We start from the raw sequence: 17,824 nt of genomic DNA, 5'->3' as shown, positions 1-17,824 counted from the left end.
ACCTTTTTCTTCCTTTAAAAACCCCGATCTATAATGTGCAGCAAATCTGTTGTACTTGTTAACCGACAACGGTGGATTCACCAGTCGTCTATTTGCACGTGACGCTCTCTCTCTCTCTCTCTCTCTCTCTCTCTCTCTCTCCCTCTCTCCCTCTCCCTCTCCCTCTCCCTCTCCCTCTCCCTCCCTCTCTCTCTCTCTCTGTGTGTGTGTGTGTGTGTGTGTGTGTGTGTGTGTGTGTGTGCCCTCACTTCAGTGTTGTTAACCTGTTACAGTCTCTTATTGAGGATCACGGGCATTGACTGAAGAACAACTTAAATCAGTCGCACCTGGTGCATGCATGTATCCTCGGGTTGAGAGTGATCAGTTCAATCGACAGAACGTCTCTTCATACATTAATAAGTTGAAGGCGTGTTATTCTCAGAGACGGATGCTGAGTTAGGCAGAATTACATCGAACTTCGCTCTCGTTCTGCGGTCTGTATTGTAGCTGCTTAAAAAAGTGCATAAAAGGCGAAAAGTGGCCGTGATCGCCACAGACGAGGAAATCTTTTCCTCTCAAAATACGAGTGCAGCCAGACCGACTGTAATGGAATTGAAATATAAATTGAATTTTTTATGTTACAGTAAGTGGGTCGGGTGGAAGTTAAGTGTCTGATTGTATACTGAAAACTTAATATTATTCATTCTCTGCAACCCATCCTTCCAACTTGGTAGTTATCTATATCGTGCAGTAGATTCACGATGGAAATCTTCGAATTTTGGTTTTAGGATTTCTCGTGTCTAACGAATGCTCAGCTACGTTAAATAATTATATTAATCATTACAAGTCTTTTATTACGATTCGACAGGATGCGAAAAATGTGCGTTTAAAAGATCATTTCGTAGTTACTTACTTAAAACTCGAACGATGAAGTTAGTGACAAGAATTCATGCATAAATTTTAAATTTACAGCATAGTTCAAGACGAACATTTCGACAGACCACTTAAGATAGAATTTGTCGAAACTCTTAGGACTTCGGTTATTGAAGAAATTTGTCTCTTAGATAGGGACTAAGAGTAGACTATTTTATGTCGCTAGCCTAATGAAGAAGAAAATTGTTAACACGTATCCTGTCTCCACTTAAACTTAAATGCCGTGACACTGAAGTGAACATGCATATGCCTAGTGCATCCGCAATAGCTCGTCAAATACTGTCCTGATACTGCATTCATAAGCAAAGAAAAGGACGTTTCCAACCCTAAGGTCGGGTTGAACACACTGCTTGTAGCTGATAAAATTTGATAATGCCATCACGTTTACTTTTACATGTCTGGGTCATCAGCGTTGTCTTTGGTAGAACTCTTGGTTGTATCCGTTTTGAAGATACCTGAACAGATAAGCCAAGTGGCTTACGTTCTGTAGTGCCTGTATTATACTATTACTTGTTTGCGATACTTTATTGAGGCGAGGTCTGTTTGGAAGCCTGTTTTCCAATTGACGATTATTATTTTGGGGCGCCAGTAAATTAATTCCTCTTAGCTTCAGTCCTTTTCAGCTGTAGTTGGCCCCCTTCCCATAGTTGTACTCTTAAAGCGTATATTGTGTTCAGTAGCTTTCGAGGCACAAACTGATTTGATGTAGTAATTTGTTACCGTTAGTGTATACAGTACGCTTTCTTTCCACGTCATTAGTGGCACCTGTTAACGAGTTTTGTCATGCTTGCCAATTTGTCTATATAATATACTGACAACGTAATCATGGCTATCGATCGTCGTATCAGTATTTATTGCAATCAAGAAAGTACTTAACGTTGGAGGTATTATTCTATATGGTTGATATTCGTTATCTGAAAGATATATTAGAACATAAGTTCTTTTGTAGCGGATGTTTAACAAATAAAAAAAATTGAGAACTCTTCAAGAGAGCAGCGTGCCGTGGTGTAATGCGTGCTAATGTTTGTATTTAAATTTTTCACTGCTTATCTGATAGCTTGAACATCTCCAAGCGATTGTTTTCGCGGAAATTGAAGGCCAACGGTGGACTTTAGATTCAGAATTCTCTCTTGTTATGAAGCTTGTAAGATCGCACTAATGCTGCTGAGACGCGTACATTTTATCATTAAAAAGTAATAGCTTCAGCATCACAGTAACCAACAAAGGTTACGCGGTCCATTGCCTACTTGTCGGATACCCAGTTGAGTTTCTGAAATATTGCCCTGTTCGTATTTTAGGAGTAGTTGCTTGTTTTGATTTGGCTCCTGCATGGTATATTGTGTGTTCATTATATGTGGCGAGTTAAAAACTACCGGACTATGACACGATCGCGGATACGCTCCTTTCACGGTCATTTGGCTACCAACTGTTTTATAATCCATCGGTTGTTCGTGTTAGCGTGAAATATTTCTTTGTTGTCTTGGTGCTCTTTTCAGAAGCAAGAAGCTTTTTCTGAATGTATATGACAAGATTAAAATTGGAGAAAAATATTGCTACTCGGAACTAGTCTTTTTTTATCCTTGTCGTCAGAGTACCCAGGAAGCATCGCCCCTCTTCTAAATTCCGGTGTAGCATTTGCGTAGGACTGGCAGCAAAGAAACTCTGGGGCACTAATAACGCCGCTATTATTGAGCGTTCTAAACTTAAAACTAACTCGAAATTAAGGAGGGTTCTATTATTTCTTCGTGAAATGTTATTCAGACAGTATTGTAAGCAAATAGAGAAGATCCAGTGGCAACGTGCAGCCTTTCAAGTCCGCTTCTGAGGAGGTGTGCTCAGATGGCAATTGAAAGAGTAATACCCGCGAATGCTAAGGTGTTCAGATTCGAGTCACCATGTAATACAGTTCCACGGAACGTGTTTGTGTAGAAGGGTGTTGTTGAAGTTTTAATTCGTTAAAATAAAGCCGTTTTATGCTGCAGCTGCGGGAACAACCTTCGGAAATGAAATGATCGTATAGCGGAGGTAGAGACTCCATGTGATAATAGTTCGCTGCGTGGTTAGAGTCTTTCAGTTGGCGCCACTTCGGCGACTTGCGCGTCCTCGTGATGAAGATGGGTTAAAGTGGAAATGATTTCCAACCATGCCGGGAATAATAAAAAAAAAAGTGATTCACAGGCAGCGACCCTGACCCGTAGACCACGAGCTGCGTACCTCAATTCGGAATAGCATATAGATCTTTCCCGATGAAATCAGCTGGTTGTTATTTTCGTATTGATCTGTGAAGATTTCAGTTGTGGAACAGCCTTGTATAAGAAACACTAATGGGCTTTTCCTGTGGCGTATGAAGCCGCGGAAACTCGAGTTATTAAAGAATGAGTCCAGAATCTTTAAGGTAGTTAAGTCCACTTTTACTTTCAGCTAGCTAAGTACGTCTTCATAAGTCGCTGTAATTCCATGGCAGTAAGCGCTTGTTAACTGGCCACTTTTTCAAATATTTAATGTGATAACTGACATTTTAAAATGACTATAAGAATGAACAAGCTCCGCCCATATATACGCTTAATGAGAGATTTCAGCAAAGTTTTTTTTTTTTTTTTTTTAAACCATCAAAAATGATGCCATAGTCCACGATAAGAAAAATACCCTGTCGAGTGTTAAACATTCGTAGTAAAACAAGAAGAATTACAGTTACAGATACTGTGTTCGCCGAAAATTTGACGTAGAAAAGGTCAAAGTTCGGACGTTGTTGCGAAGAACGCTCTCTGCGGCGACAGAAAATTGCTTGAGTCGCTATTTTAAAAACGAAAGGCGATTATGAAATGTGAATTAGGGCCGGAGCTACTTTCTGAAACGTGCGGAAGTATTTCAAATCTTCAAAATTACTGAAACCATTTTCTCTCCTTCGTTGAATACCAAAATCCCCCATCAGAGAGAGATCTTTCTAAAGTTTCATTTACAAGAATATATAATTTCTCAACACGTATGTTGTTTTAAGTTTCTAAATAAATTCTACAAAAAAATCAAACTCTGTTAAGATAACTATAGTGCCTCTAAGCATGATAATTAAAATCAGTTCTTGATTTTAATAAAGGCCAAACTTTTTTCGTGAATTGGGCGAAATTTTCACGTCGTCCAGAAGCGATCAGAGCACAATCACTTGAACAGGAAAGCCAATGTAGGCTTCCATTTGTACACTGCCGGCGGGAGCGGTCTGCTTAGCAGTCAAATGACATTTTATTGCCTTTCGGGGCGTGCCCATACTGCGCGAAAAAATGTTAGTTATGATGCGAACGTGAGGACAATACCCAGTCCCGGAGCGGGGAAATCTTTGCGTAGGCGCCGGGAATCGCTGCGCAGCTACAGAGGAGGGATATTGACCTATATAGGACTGTAGTGCAAGTTAAATACCTCTCTCGTATATGCTATTGTTTCATTCGTGAAATCCTAGTGTTTTACTGCGAATACATAATGCCAGACAAAACAAACGTGTTTGACTATAGTTGTGTGTTCACGGAAGTAATAGCACTAGAAATTTGAAGCCACGTAACCGATATACGTATATGATAAGCTGACAGGGAACCAGAATCACTAGCGTTATGCACATAAAGGCTTGTCACTTCGCAACTATTGATTGAAACGGCTCAATAGTCTTTAAGTTTTTATTCTCCATTGAGGGTGATTACGAGCAGGCCTAGCTAATTTCGCCAGATTGGCATGCGGTTTTAAATTTCTCGTTTTCCCCAAATATCTTACGAAGAAATCGTTATTGCTTTTGTGGCATCACCAGTGATGTCTTGTGCCATTTTTGGTAACGGTATTTGCTCACGTTCATATAACATATGTGACAGAAGGAAGTGGAGCAGATAGTAACACACAAGATTTTTTCAGGATGGGAGTTATTTTTAACCAGTGCTCGTCGCATTATGTCTCACGTGGTTTCCCTAAATGATTTAATGTGTATGCCGTGTTGGTCGTTATGAAATGAACGCCGTCTATTTCATACTACTTTCAGTGTTTTGATGAACTTAGTCATCGATAGAGAAGTAAGCCAAATTCTTCGTTCCATCGGCGCTATTATTTGTCTGCTGCCCTGATATTTTTTAGGTGTTTATATTATCGAGGTAAACTAGGTTTGATTCATATACTCTTGGGGTTTCCGGAGAAACTTTTGGAGGACAGTCGACGGAATTGTGCAGCAACGTTACTTTAATTTTGCAGTTTCGTACCAAAGATGATGATAAAAATTATTTTGAAAAATGTTTAACAAGTAGTCCTTGGCGAACTAGTGAGAGGTGGGGAATAGGGAATAATTACTACAGTATTTAGTTGAGTATAAAATGATAATCTCTAATACTTTAATCTTTTTCCATAGTTACACAAGTTTATGCTGTTTTGTCATTGCAACCACTAATTATGCTGTAGCCATGACTGATTTATCTTCTTCCCTACAATTTAGCATGAGCTGTAGTCATATACACCTTTCGCCCCCACCCTCAACACACACTTTACTTCATGCACCTCCACCCTCTCGCCTTCCCTACCTTTTGCCTGCCCCGTCCACTGTCTTTTGCTTACTCTATCCCCTGTAGCGCACTTCTGCCCTACACCATCCCCTGTAGCGCACTTCACTTCTGCCCTACCCCTTCCCCTGTAGCGCACCACTGCTCTCACCTATCCTCTTTAATTCCATTAAGCCCCCCTATATGCTCTTTTGCCCTGCTAAACCCTGTAACACCCTTTTGCTCCCCTCCCCAACCCCTTTAGTGCCCTTTTGCCTCCCCTCCCCAACCCCTTTAGTGCCCTTTTGCCTCCCCTCCCCAACCCCTTTAGTGCCCTTTTGCCTCCCCTCCCCAACCCCTTTAGTGCCCTTTTGCCTCCCCTCCCCAACCCCTTTTGCCTCCCCTCCCCAACCCCACTGTCGCCCTTTTGCCTACCCTCCCCAACCCCACTGTCGCCCTTTTGCCTACCCTCCCCAACCCCACTGTCGCCCTTTTGCCTACCCTCCCCTCCGCTCCCGAACCCCACTGTCGCCCTTTTGCCTACCCTCCCCTCCGCTCCCCAACCCCACTGTCGCCCTTTTGCCTCCCCAACCCCACTGTCGCCCTTTTGCCTCCCCAACCCCACTGTCGCCCTTTTGCCTCCCCAACCCCACTGTCGCCCTTTTGCCTCCCCAACCCCACTGTCGCCCTTTTGCCTCCCCAACCCCACTGTCGCCCTTTTGCCTCCCCAACCCCACTGTCGCCCTTTTGCCTCCCCAACCCCACTGTCGCCCTTTTGCCTCCCCAACCCCACTGTCGCCCTTTTGCCTCCCCAACCCCACTGTCGCCCTTTTGCCTCCCCTTCCCTCCCCACTGTCGCCCTTTTGCCTCCCCACTGTCGCCCTTTTGCCTCCCCTTCCCTCCCCACTGTCGCCCTTTTGCCTCCCCTTCCCTCCCCACTGTCGCCCTTTTGCCTCCCCTTCCCTCCCCACTGTCGCCCTTTTGCCTCCCCTTCCCTCCCCAACCCCACTGTCGCCCTTTTGCCTCCCCTTCCCTCCCCAACCCCACTGTCGCCCTTTTGCCTCCCCTTCCCTCCCCAACCCCACTGTCGCCCTTTTGCCTCCCCTTCCCTCCCCAACCCCACTGTCGCCCTTTTGCCTCCCCTTCCCTCCCCAACCCCACTGTCGCCCTTTTGCCTCCCCTTCCCTCCCCAACCCCACTGTCGCCCTTTTGCCTTCCCTTCCCTCCCCAACCCCACTGTCGCCCTTTTGCCTCCCCTTCCCTCCCCAACCCCACTGTCGCCCTTTTGCCTCCCCTTCCCTCCCCAACCCCACTGTCGCCCTTTTGCCTCACCTTCCCTCCCCAACCCCACTGTCGCCCTTTTGCCTCCCCTTCCCTCCCCAACCCCACTGTCGCCCTTTTGCCTCCCCTTCCCTCCCCAACCCCACTGTCGCCCTTTTGCCTCCCCTTCCCTCCCCAACCCCACTGTCGCCCTTTTGCCTCCCCTTCCCTCCCCAACCCCACTGTCGCCCTTTTGCCTCCCCTTCCCTCCCCAACCCCACTGTCGCCCTTTTGCCTCCCCTTCCCTCCCCAACCCCACTGTCGCCCTTTTGCCTCCCCTTCCCTCCCCAACCCCACTGTCGCCCTTTTGCCTCCTCAATGCCCGTAGCACATCCCTTCCCCCCGTAGCGCATCCCCCCACGCCTGTAGCGCGCCCCACCACAACGCCTCTGGAGCCCTTTTGCCCCTCCCATCTCCAACGCCCGTAGTGTAGTGCATCTCCTCCCTCCTCTCCCCCCCTTAGCACGCCCCTCCTGAACGCCTCTGGAGCCCTTTTGCCCCTCCCATCTCCAACGCCCGTAGTGCACCGCGCCCCACCCCACCCCAACGCCTCTGGTGCCCTTTTGCCCTTCCCCCCCCCCTTGCACCCTGTTACTGCCCCCTCCAACACCCTTTGCCCTCCCCAACCACTTGTTGCTGCCTCCTGTGAAAATTCTTCTTGCACCCACCCTGTTGTTGCCACTTCTGAAAGCACCCCTGCACCATGTTTCTGCCGCCACCCACCTCCCAAGAACTCCCCTCGTGCCCTTTTGCCCCCTCCCCCTGACATTTCCCACAATCCCCCTCTTGTCATCCCACTGCTCCCTTCTTCAACTCTTCTTTTGTTATGCGACTCCCCTCCCCCCAGCCTATTGTCATGCCACCCCCCCCTCCTACCTCTTCATCGCTTTGCGATGATCCCCTCTCCACCCCTGTCCCCTCTATCTCCCTACCACTCAGCTTTGTTCCATTGATTATTTGCCTTCTCACACACAGTTGTGATCCAACTCTTCCATCGAATCTTCGACATCTTATTTTTTTCTTCACAAGTAACACTGCTGCAGTACATTAAATATTTCTTCTGCACACACACACACACACACACACACACACACACACACACACACACACACACTTGAAACCAATGTCCAGTTGTGATTAAATAAATACATAGCATTTTGTTTTGTACAATTCAGATAACTTACAAATAATTTATTTTTGTGTTGCATTTGCTATAAATTGTATGTACATGATGGTTGAATAAATGTATTTTAAAACCAAATGTTTTGTTATTTGTTATCCATTATATCATCCTATTCTTACTACACGCCACCTTGCAATGTGCACCAGATACTGGTTAATTAAGAATTCAGTTACTATGAAGTGTAGCATTCTAACTGTAAAGTTAAAACAATCCAATATGTGCACTTTAATACATAATATAAAATATATCCCCGCATTCAAGTTTATTATGTAACTGTGAACTTCGTCACGTTCATTAAATAATGGTGTTGTTGGGGAGACTAGAATGCATATAAATTAAAAATGTAGTCTCTAGGGAAACTTCGGAAGTAGATAGAAAATAATTGTAAAAACTGAGTTGTTATATACGTGGAACAAAGAGGTTTGTTGGGATTCTTTTTGTGTTTTAACAATGGCTTCAATTTGCAATTTTTCCAAACTTAAGTGCATAACTATGAGCAATAAAACTGCTGAAACTAAACTTTATTTCATCTTTAGTTCAGTAGGGAGGGAGGGCTTTGAGATGTACAGTATTATCTTAAGAGACTGCTCGGTGGAAAACTGGGTGCTTATGAGAATATATATATATGATTGCCAAATTATGTTGTTCAAGACAGTTGTATTTGTGTAGATCTATATTGACATTGTTTTGATTCAAGAGTAGTGTGAAATGGGGAAAAAATAATAATTTTGAGAGGATGTGTATACCTGTTCCATCAACTTCAAAGCATTTAATTTGTCATTTACGGAAACCTTCCAGTTAATTAATGGAAACCACTCACTGGCTCACTCTGGTATGGGCTGAACAGTTCTCAACCAAACTATGTAGGGAGGAAGAATGAATGGCTACCTTAATACATGCTTATAAATAATACAGAAAAATGAATGCAGGAAAACAGGATAGTGGGAAATGTCCATTCTAGAATAGTTCCCAGGTATATCAAGTTGCATACGGTGAAAAATGCACAACACATAATATCACTAAATTCTTGGTACAAAAGTCAAAAATTGAAAGTTACGACAAGCATTAACATTTTATGTTTTGTAAGTTTTCTCTGAGTGGAATGGTGTTGTGACCACCAGCCCCTTGATATCCAATATCTATTCTAGATCATGATGACCAAGTTAATAAGTGGATCTGTCAATTGTGATAGTGTCACTTGTTTCTATGGATCATCATTGTGCATGAATTTTTTTAATGTAATTCTCTTGCGTTTAAGAGGAAAAGAAAGAAAGAAAGAAAAAAAACAACATAAGAGTTGGTGCAATGAAATTCAACAAGTCAAAATGAATTTCTGTTTCATCTCATTGGGATGAATGTACACAATATACATTGTCAGTTCGTAAAATATGGGCAAATATTCATTACTTACAGAAAACAATTCTGCTTTCACGCACGTGGTATCTGGTTCATATATTACAGTTGCTGACGCCAGTAGGATAAACACACACACACTTTGATGGTTAAAAGTAGAAAATTTTTAAATGTGAATTTAAAGAAGCTTGTGAACAAATGAGGTGCCATCTGTACAGGACACTCCAGGAGGAATGGTCAATGTTCAGGGATATGACAGGAACGATCATTTGTCGCAAAAAGTCTAGTAAACATGAGCTGTGAAAGGCATATCTTAAATGGCTATGAGACTTCTTTGTCTTCAATACTGAGCAACAAATTTCTTCTACTGCAAGTGCTCTGCTTTCTATATGGACCAAAACAAGAAAAATATTATCCATTAGATAAGGGCTCTAAATTGCTTACATTAAAAGCAATGAGCACTTGTTCAGCTTCAAGACTGTGAACACCTCTCCTATACAGAACAAGTGTTCATAGCTCTTAAGGTATGTGTTTTAGAGCCCGTGTTTACTAGACATTTTTTTCTTGTTTTGTTCCATACTACATCCTCCAAAAATATGAAAAACAAAGAGCTTGCAGTAGAAGAGATTTGTTTCACAACATCGAAGATCCCATAGCCCTTAAGGTATGCACGTGTTTACTACACTTTTTTGCTTCAAATAGTTGTTACTGTAATATCCCGAAATATTTACCATTCCTCCTGGGACGTCCTGTATAGTTGGATTATGGCAATGTTCGGCTACCTGTGGCTTATGTTCTATTTGTGAAAATGCAATAGAAAGCCATTTCCTTGTGGATATGTTTCTGCATTAAAGTCGTAAAAATTTATTCATTATTGTTACTTTTGTTTGCACATACAAGTATAAATATAAGGTTTTAAATGGCAAGGAACTATAATATTTTGAAAAAGAAAGTCATAGTACTTGGTGGAAATCATCAGAAACAGTATCAGCACAACCTTCTCCACCCCCGCCCTGTCCCATTTTTCCGAGTTGGCAACGTGAGCTAGATAGTGGTAGCATACAGTGTCCAACAATGAAGAATAGTGCTGTTGAAAGGAATTATTGGGGTTATGTGCCATGTCTATGCATATGAAAGATATCATTCAATGTGAAATTATAAGCAGCTTGTGTGCAAGAAACAAATCAAAATTATGTTTCTAGTCCATTCTAGCTTTTCAGCCAGCACTTCGTTTTATATTTCAATAAGTTGTGGTACCATATATGTGAAGACAGTCCTATCAGTGCTATCTGTTTTTGTTATTCTAGGCTCACTCTAACAGTAGTTCCAGAATTTTTTTGTAGCTTGTATCTGATAATGAAAGGAGATAACTAATGTTTATAGGCAGAAGTTCCAGCTGAGACAGGAAGAAACATACTATTTAAAAACGTTTCACACGGTCTGATTTATGTAGCTTACTTGTGCATGTACATTTTATGTACAGTCACTTTCATTATGTGTAATGTAAAGTGTAATCTATGTTTAATTTTCCTTTAGGTGGCAGTTGCTGTGAGGCCGAGAGAGATTTTGTGTACAGTTGCTTTTGTTATGTGTAATGTACAGTGTAAACTATATTTAATTTTCCTTTAGGTGGATGACAGAAATAAAATACATAAGAAATTTTAAATAAATATTGTCATTGTTTATAAATTATACTTAATGTCCTTTTCTTTATTGTTGCAGCATGCTTCCTTCAAGAAAGTGACATGTTTATGGATGCACTGAATGCTTCCACTAAGAAGGAACCTCGTAAGAGGAAACGACGTATCAGTAATAGTAAAGATGTTCCTGAGCCAAAGAAAGATGGTACTGGAAAAGATGAAGAGTGCAGTAGGGATACCACACCACCAGAGTCTCCTGTACCTGATGAGAACAAATCTCCACCCATTGTGAAGCCAACATTTAAGGTAAATTAAAGAAGAAAAATATTAATTTGAGAGTGACAATGAAAAAAATTCCCTTGAGAGTGACAATGAAAAACATTCTGAGTGCCAAATCTGTTGTTTGTCAGAAGAAATAAAAATAATGTATGTCTGTATTTAACACATTTGTACCCAAAAAAGTCATTCTAATATTACTGAATTTTGCTGCATCACCACAAAAGAAAAAAAAAAGTGAGACAAATTAGAAAATAAATACATTTTTAGGAGCATTCTAAGTCCCAGGAAGATTCTTTTTGATTTTACTAGTTGATTTTTGCATAGGGGATAACAGTAACCAGCTACAATTAATGATAGTATTCATTTACACAAACAGTACTGTTGCCAGATTTGAATTGACAGTTTCATTTTCAGGCAGTTGTTCATGTTTATATTACATTTATTGTTTCTTACATTAGTTGTTGTCTGTTTCTCCACACAACTTATGTAAAGAACAAATAATGTAGTATCAACATGAGCAGCCATCTGAAGATGAAACTGTTGGTTCGGAGCCAATAATGGTGTTAATTGTGTAAATAAATAGTGTTATTAACAGTGGATGGTTGCTGTTCTCTTCTTTGTAAGAATCAAATGATCTTTAGTACAGTCTCACAAATATCAGGAAGGAAGTTTTTGTTTTTGTTTCATGATATGACACACTGTGTTTTATTTGCAGTAACAGAAATTTAATAAAATACAGCATTACATTTTTAACTAGTAGAACAGCAGTCAACAAAAACACTTTCATAGCTTGTAAATTTTGGAACTCCAGAGGAAAAGAACAGCTTGGCACAATGACCATGCACTATCTACTAACGCATGCTTTGAAGACTTTCTCCGTGTTTTGGCACACGAGTTAGGCCTAGGGACTTGCAGCAGACTACTGAGAACACAAAACCACTGACACTGTTTTGTGAAAAAATGGCAATTAGAAAGTTTTCCATTACCTCTCTTCAATTCTTAGGACAGTTTCAGCGGGAAATATTAAAATTAATGTTTATATTTTCTTATTATGTTTATAGTTTTACCAGGATACTTTGGAAACTGATGATGATAAACCATCGGAAGATAATCCAGAACGTGAACGAAACATGAACATTGAAACTGAAGCTTCAAAGGATAAGGAAGATGAGGAGAACACAAAATGTATGTAAATTGCATTTATATGTGTTGTACTCTTAGAAATTTTTGGTTTTTGTGTGACTTTCCTAATAAAGAGAACCTGTTATTTCAGCCACTGCAGAGGAAGTAGAGGATGTTTTAAAAGTTCCATTAGAAGAAAGTGAAAACAGAATAGTTACCAAAGAAGAAAATTCCAATGAGAGTACAGATGAAACCCAAAGCGATTCTTTGGAGGAACACTGTGTAAGGTTGCCAAAGGGTGTTTTAATTTATCATAAAACAAGGAAAGGGCCAAAGAAAAACGTGCGATGGAAAGCTGAGAAAGACCTGGAAGATGTGCGGTTCTTTGAATTGGATGAAACTGAAAGAGGTAAAACATTTAACAAGGATACTAATATTGATATACAATAAAGACTACCACATGGAAAGCACTATGATATACTCATTATTTTTTTGTTCCTTGCAGTGAATGTTACAAAAAATTTTATGGATATGAAGCAGATGGAAAGATCACACGAAAGAGAAGCTTTTCTTCTTTCAAGAAAATTGCGTAAGTAAAAATCTACTCATTGAAAATAATAACATTTTTGTCTAAATGATCCATTGTATAAAGAACAAATTTTATGTTTTAGCTCAGGACGATATCATGGAAGAGAAAACTACGTGGCAGCCTTTAATACCCATTGATGTACCAACAAATTTAGTTGAACCCGGTAAAAATAGCAGGGAAAAGGAAATTCAGTATGCTCGCGAGAAGATTGTTCTTCAAGCACTGTACTTCAGCAGGAGTATGTAAGTGAAGCACTGTGTTATTTGTCTTTAAATTGCTCTTTGAAGCGTACTATGACATAATTTTGATTAAAATAATGTGATATCATTTCTATATTACTGTATTTTTAATAAGGATATGTACAGTGAAGATTTTTAATACTTTTTTCTTTTTCACTTTAGGATACCAGATTCTCCAGCAGAACCTGATATGGAGATTCATGCAACCACAGATCCTGTAATCATACCATTAGATGATATCACTGGCAATCCTGATAGTGTGAATGATTTCCAGAACACACCATGGCCAGAACCTAAATTGGCCCCTCCATCCCCTCCTCATCAATACCCAGTACCCCAGCCACAATTTCCAACCTTCCAACAGCCTCAGCAATTTCCCCCTCAACCTGTGTTCCCACCACAACAAAATATACCTCCTGCAAACATGACACCACCTGTAGGAATGATGGTGCCTAACTCCATGAACACAGGTGGAGGAGACTGGAGGGTAAATTTTACAACCATTATCCAAATATTTTGAACGTTGTTGAAACATTATTTTATACTGACTAATTTGTTTTATTTTTCAGACTGGAGATGGAAAAATTGTTCCTATAAATGAAATGCCTGTCCCAATGGACATGTATAATCCAGGAATGCCACCAATGAATATGGGAATGCCACCAAACATTCCTGGCCCAATGCCTGAAATGAGTTATGGCATGATACCAGATGAAATGAATCAGGGTGCACCTTATCCCATGCAGGGTTTTCCAATGGCAGGTCCACCAAATATGTTTGGTCCATACCGAGGTGGTGCACAAGGTCACAATATGCGTGGTCATAATATGGGAGGTGGAGGACGAGGAAGGGGTGGACGAGGTCAGTGGTTCAACCCCATTGGTGGTGGTGGTGGCAGCGGCGGTGGCGGAGGTTGGCAGAGAGGTGGACGTGGAGGTAAGATCGCTGCATCATTATATCTTCCAGTATAAGTAGAATTTTAAAGAAGGATTGGACAGCAAGGTTCATAAATGGCAGCTTAATGGTCTAGCAGTCATTTTAACAGTGTGTCATTTCTAATGTGCTATATCTTACAATCTGTTCATCTTGTTTTTGCTGCTGAGAAAGGTTATGATTCTACTGATAACATTCATTTCAGACTTATTCAGTTTTCATTTTCATGGTTTTGTTTTCATTTTCATTGTTTCTACTTCCAACACTGTCGTAAATAAAAATAAATTCAGGTGCTCTATTACATTTGTATTTGGCTTTTCCACTTCAAGTTTTTACTGGATGCTGAATTGTAACAAATAATATTTTCTTTTCATGTGCTTTTGGCACAAACATTTAAAAACCAATAATTATTGATGACATGTTTCTGATGTACCCCTGTCAGCCCAAAAATATTAAGACTGGGTTAATAAAAAATAAAAAAAAATAAAAACAGAAGTTCATACAATCACGTGAAACTGTGAGAAAAGTTTTTCTTTGGGATGTTGTTCACAACTTGTGCATCACATTAACTTGTGCATCACATTAACTTGTATACTGGGAGTATTTTCAAAGAATTGACCCTTCATGTGAAATTCTGCACTTTGTTGTTTTGTGATAGGTTCACATTGATAACACCATGTTTCGTCACCTGTGATAATTTTTTCTAGGAAATAATTGTTCACATTTTGCACTTGAGTCAAGTCACAATAGGCATCCATTCTTCATTTTTGTTTGAAGTCGCACTGTGTGGGAAAAACGATGCACAAATTTTTCTCTTGTTCAAATGATTTTGGGGAATGTCATGAATAATTGATTTAGAAACGTGGCTCCATAGTAATTTATGAAATGCCACAGCTGCATATCTGCTTCTCAACACTTCCTACTCACAATTGGCTGGTCAAATGCATGTCTGTTAGTAGGGCTGGTGATAAAGTAGTGATGTATCAAAACTTCCAAAAATATCGATATATATTGGCAATATATTTTTTCCAATATATTGATATCGAAATGGCAATATCGAGTGTTGGTATTTTTATTTTATTTTATATTTTTTCACAATTTGCAGTAAATATATGAAATTGTTTTCTTTAAATAGTAGTAGAACATAATCTTACTTAGGAGTCTTGCTACTTTTTGACTTCCCATCACATTCAGTCTTTCTCTCTGATTGTGTGAAGGATGTATAGGTGGCACAAAGAAGAAGCCCGATTGCAATGGGGGATGGTGGTGTGAATGGAATAACGAGATTTCCAATGTGGAGAAACAGCACACCAGTTGTGTTAAAAAACAATTTTTAACACAATTAGTGTGCTATTTCTTCACATTTGAGTTCTTCAAAAACAGTAGCTGAAAAAGATGACCATAATCTAAATGACAAGATTGGCTTTTGTGGTGGATGGAGACATGTGAGAGGATATGCCGACATAATCAGTGCTGAGCACTACCAACAAAAACTGCAACATTTAACTTCGCCACACAACTTTGACACTAGAACTGCTAGGTTGCTGGCGTTTGAAGTGTTTCAGACAAATCTGATGACAGATCCATTGGACACCTTATATTGTACAACTTATGCGCAGTTACCAAAGTGGTTATCGCCAGGCGTGAACATGCATCGTTTTCCTTTCAATTCCTGCTCTAAGGGGAATAAGTAGTCAGCTAACTTGTGGATTATAGAACATCTAATAATAAGTCAATACTTAAATATATAGATCTAAAACTGGCAGTATAGTTACAGTGTGTGGCCCATACTTTTATAGGGCCACAGATAAATATTTTTTTCATTGATATATCGATATTTTTAAAAATATCAACTGTCGTAGTCATTAATTCAAGCTGTGACTGTAGTTACTGTGCTGATATGATGATGCAAGAAATAAAATAGTCTCAGAACTTTTTGGATAGTCAATGTAGTCTTACTCTTCCTTTCAATATTACTGATAAATATACTAAATAATATGCTCTTTCTCTTTTGCAGGTAGAGGAAGTTGGAATGGACCAAGTAGGACACCCTGTAAACATTTTAGAAATGGTTATTGCAGACAAGGTGATAAGTGCCCTTTCCTGCATCCGGGTGTTAATGGCCCCCAGTATTAGTGCAACAAAGTGCTGTCTCAGTGTCATGTTGGTGCTCTTATTGTGGATAATTCGCTATGCAATAAAGATTGAAAGTAGTGCAACTCTTAACACAAACTTGTCTTCATACCAGTTTCATTCGAAGTGCAGAGTGACGTGACGACTGGTCAAACCTGGTGCTATTTGTATAAAATGTTATAAATAAAAACTGACTGACAAGAGTCAGATGTGTAGAACATTCCATTATGTACAGTCAGTTAGTCCATTTGGACCACAACTTCAAGCAGAGACTGATATTTTAATTAAGCAGGCGTCATTCAAAACTGTTACTGAACTTTTTTTCATTCTTTGCTTGTTGATCTGGGATTTTATAAGAAAAGTTATATAACCAAAGGATAATGAGTAAATTACATTTTTTTTATATTTTAAGAGATTGCAGAATTTATGTATGTAAATTGTAATGCATAAAGTGCAGAATGTAAATAGTATATTAATTATGTTATTTGTATATAATTGAAAAGTATTCATTTTTGAATACGATTTTGCATGAACTGATAACTACTAAAATGTTGTATGTTGTGCATACGAAGAAACATAGAGGCAGCATTGCCAGTCTTGGGCAATTTTTTTATTTTATTGTGTGTGAATAACAAATTTTAACAAACATAATACAAGCTTAGTAGTTTATTATACAGCAGTCATTATAATTTAATGTATTCATCATTTTATGATGATATTTATTACAGTCACATTATTTATGTACTTGCTTTAGGTGGGACTGCTGTAAATGTTGATTACTAAGCATCAAAGAAGTACAAATTAGTTATAAGTGTAAAATGCCTACTTGATGTTAAAATATTGTTCTAATCCTCACTTGTGAAAGATGCCATGCTTAAACAATATACAATCAACAGACTTCACTTTTTGTGAAATAAATTTTTGTTATAAAAAACTATATTTTTTCATACTTGAAACGAATATGTAAACCCTCATGAAGATGACCAGCTGAATATCAGACCCTGTTAGCACTGATTGTCAAACATGTCTATAAAGCTAGAGGAGAAAAAAAATCAACGTTCAAATGTTTTCTTTCAACAGTGCTGAAGGATTTTCAATGCACATACATGTGGTAATTCAATAATATGTATTTGAGTGTTCTACCTCACCTCGGATTATTGTCTACTTACTGACTTCGCAAACGCTTTACTCTATTTGCAGGAATGCAGTCGGATAGATTCATCGAAAACCACCAATATTTTGGCAGTTACAAGACCCCCCCCCCCCTTCTCCATCATTTTCAAGGCATGAATTGCTGTTGTGCATTGTAAGCCCTGCTGGTGCTACAGATGATCAACACTAGTGCCACTGACTGCTAGAGATACTACCTACTTCATCTGCTGTCTATACATCTTAGTGGCAGCTATTTCTGACAGGCAGTGGCTCTAATACTGATTACATGCAACTTACCTTATTTGGCATCATGTATGATCTGCACCAGGACGACCACATACACTGTTGATTTATAATGCAGATCACAGTCTATGCCTTGAAAATGATTGGGGGGGGGGGGGGGGGGGGAAGGGTATTTTCTGCTGAAAAGTGAAGGTTCTTGACTATATTACTCATCTGCATGTTAT

The 17,824-nt window shown here is 39.8% G+C and overlaps 1 protein-coding gene across 2 annotated transcripts in view; it reads left to right on the top strand.

Moving 5' to 3' along the window:
- LOC126191555 (serine/threonine-protein phosphatase 1 regulatory subunit 10-like) overlaps window positions 1-17,270 on the top strand; it is a 110,354-nt gene extending 93,084 nt beyond the window's left edge. Inside the window, exons 7-14 of one of the 2 annotated variants that reach the window (XM_049932468.1) lie at window positions 10,993-11,216; window positions 12,251-12,374; window positions 12,463-12,720; window positions 12,817-12,900; window positions 12,983-13,142; window positions 13,302-13,626; window positions 13,709-14,075; window positions 16,090-17,270. In XM_049932468.1, coding sequence (XP_049788425.1) covers window positions 10,993-11,216; window positions 12,251-12,374; window positions 12,463-12,720; window positions 12,817-12,900; window positions 12,983-13,142; window positions 13,302-13,626; window positions 13,709-14,075; window positions 16,090-16,208 — 1,661 coding nt within the window. In that variant the 3' untranslated portion in view covers window positions 16,209-17,270. The remainder of the gene's footprint in view (window positions 1-10,992; window positions 11,217-12,250; window positions 12,375-12,462; window positions 12,721-12,816; window positions 12,901-12,982; window positions 13,143-13,301; window positions 13,627-13,708; window positions 14,076-16,089) is intronic. The other variant, XM_049932467.1, reaches the window with a different exon arrangement.
- Window positions 17,271-17,824: the final 554 nt, after the last annotated feature.

This window comes from Schistocerca cancellata, chromosome 6, assembly GCF_023864275.1.
Source record: "Schistocerca cancellata isolate TAMUIC-IGC-003103 chromosome 6, iqSchCanc2.1, whole genome shotgun sequence".
In the NCBI taxonomy this organism is placed as follows: Eukaryota; Metazoa; Arthropoda; class Insecta; order Orthoptera; family Acrididae; genus Schistocerca; species Schistocerca cancellata.
This window is presented reverse-complemented; position numbering and strand designations above follow the sequence as displayed.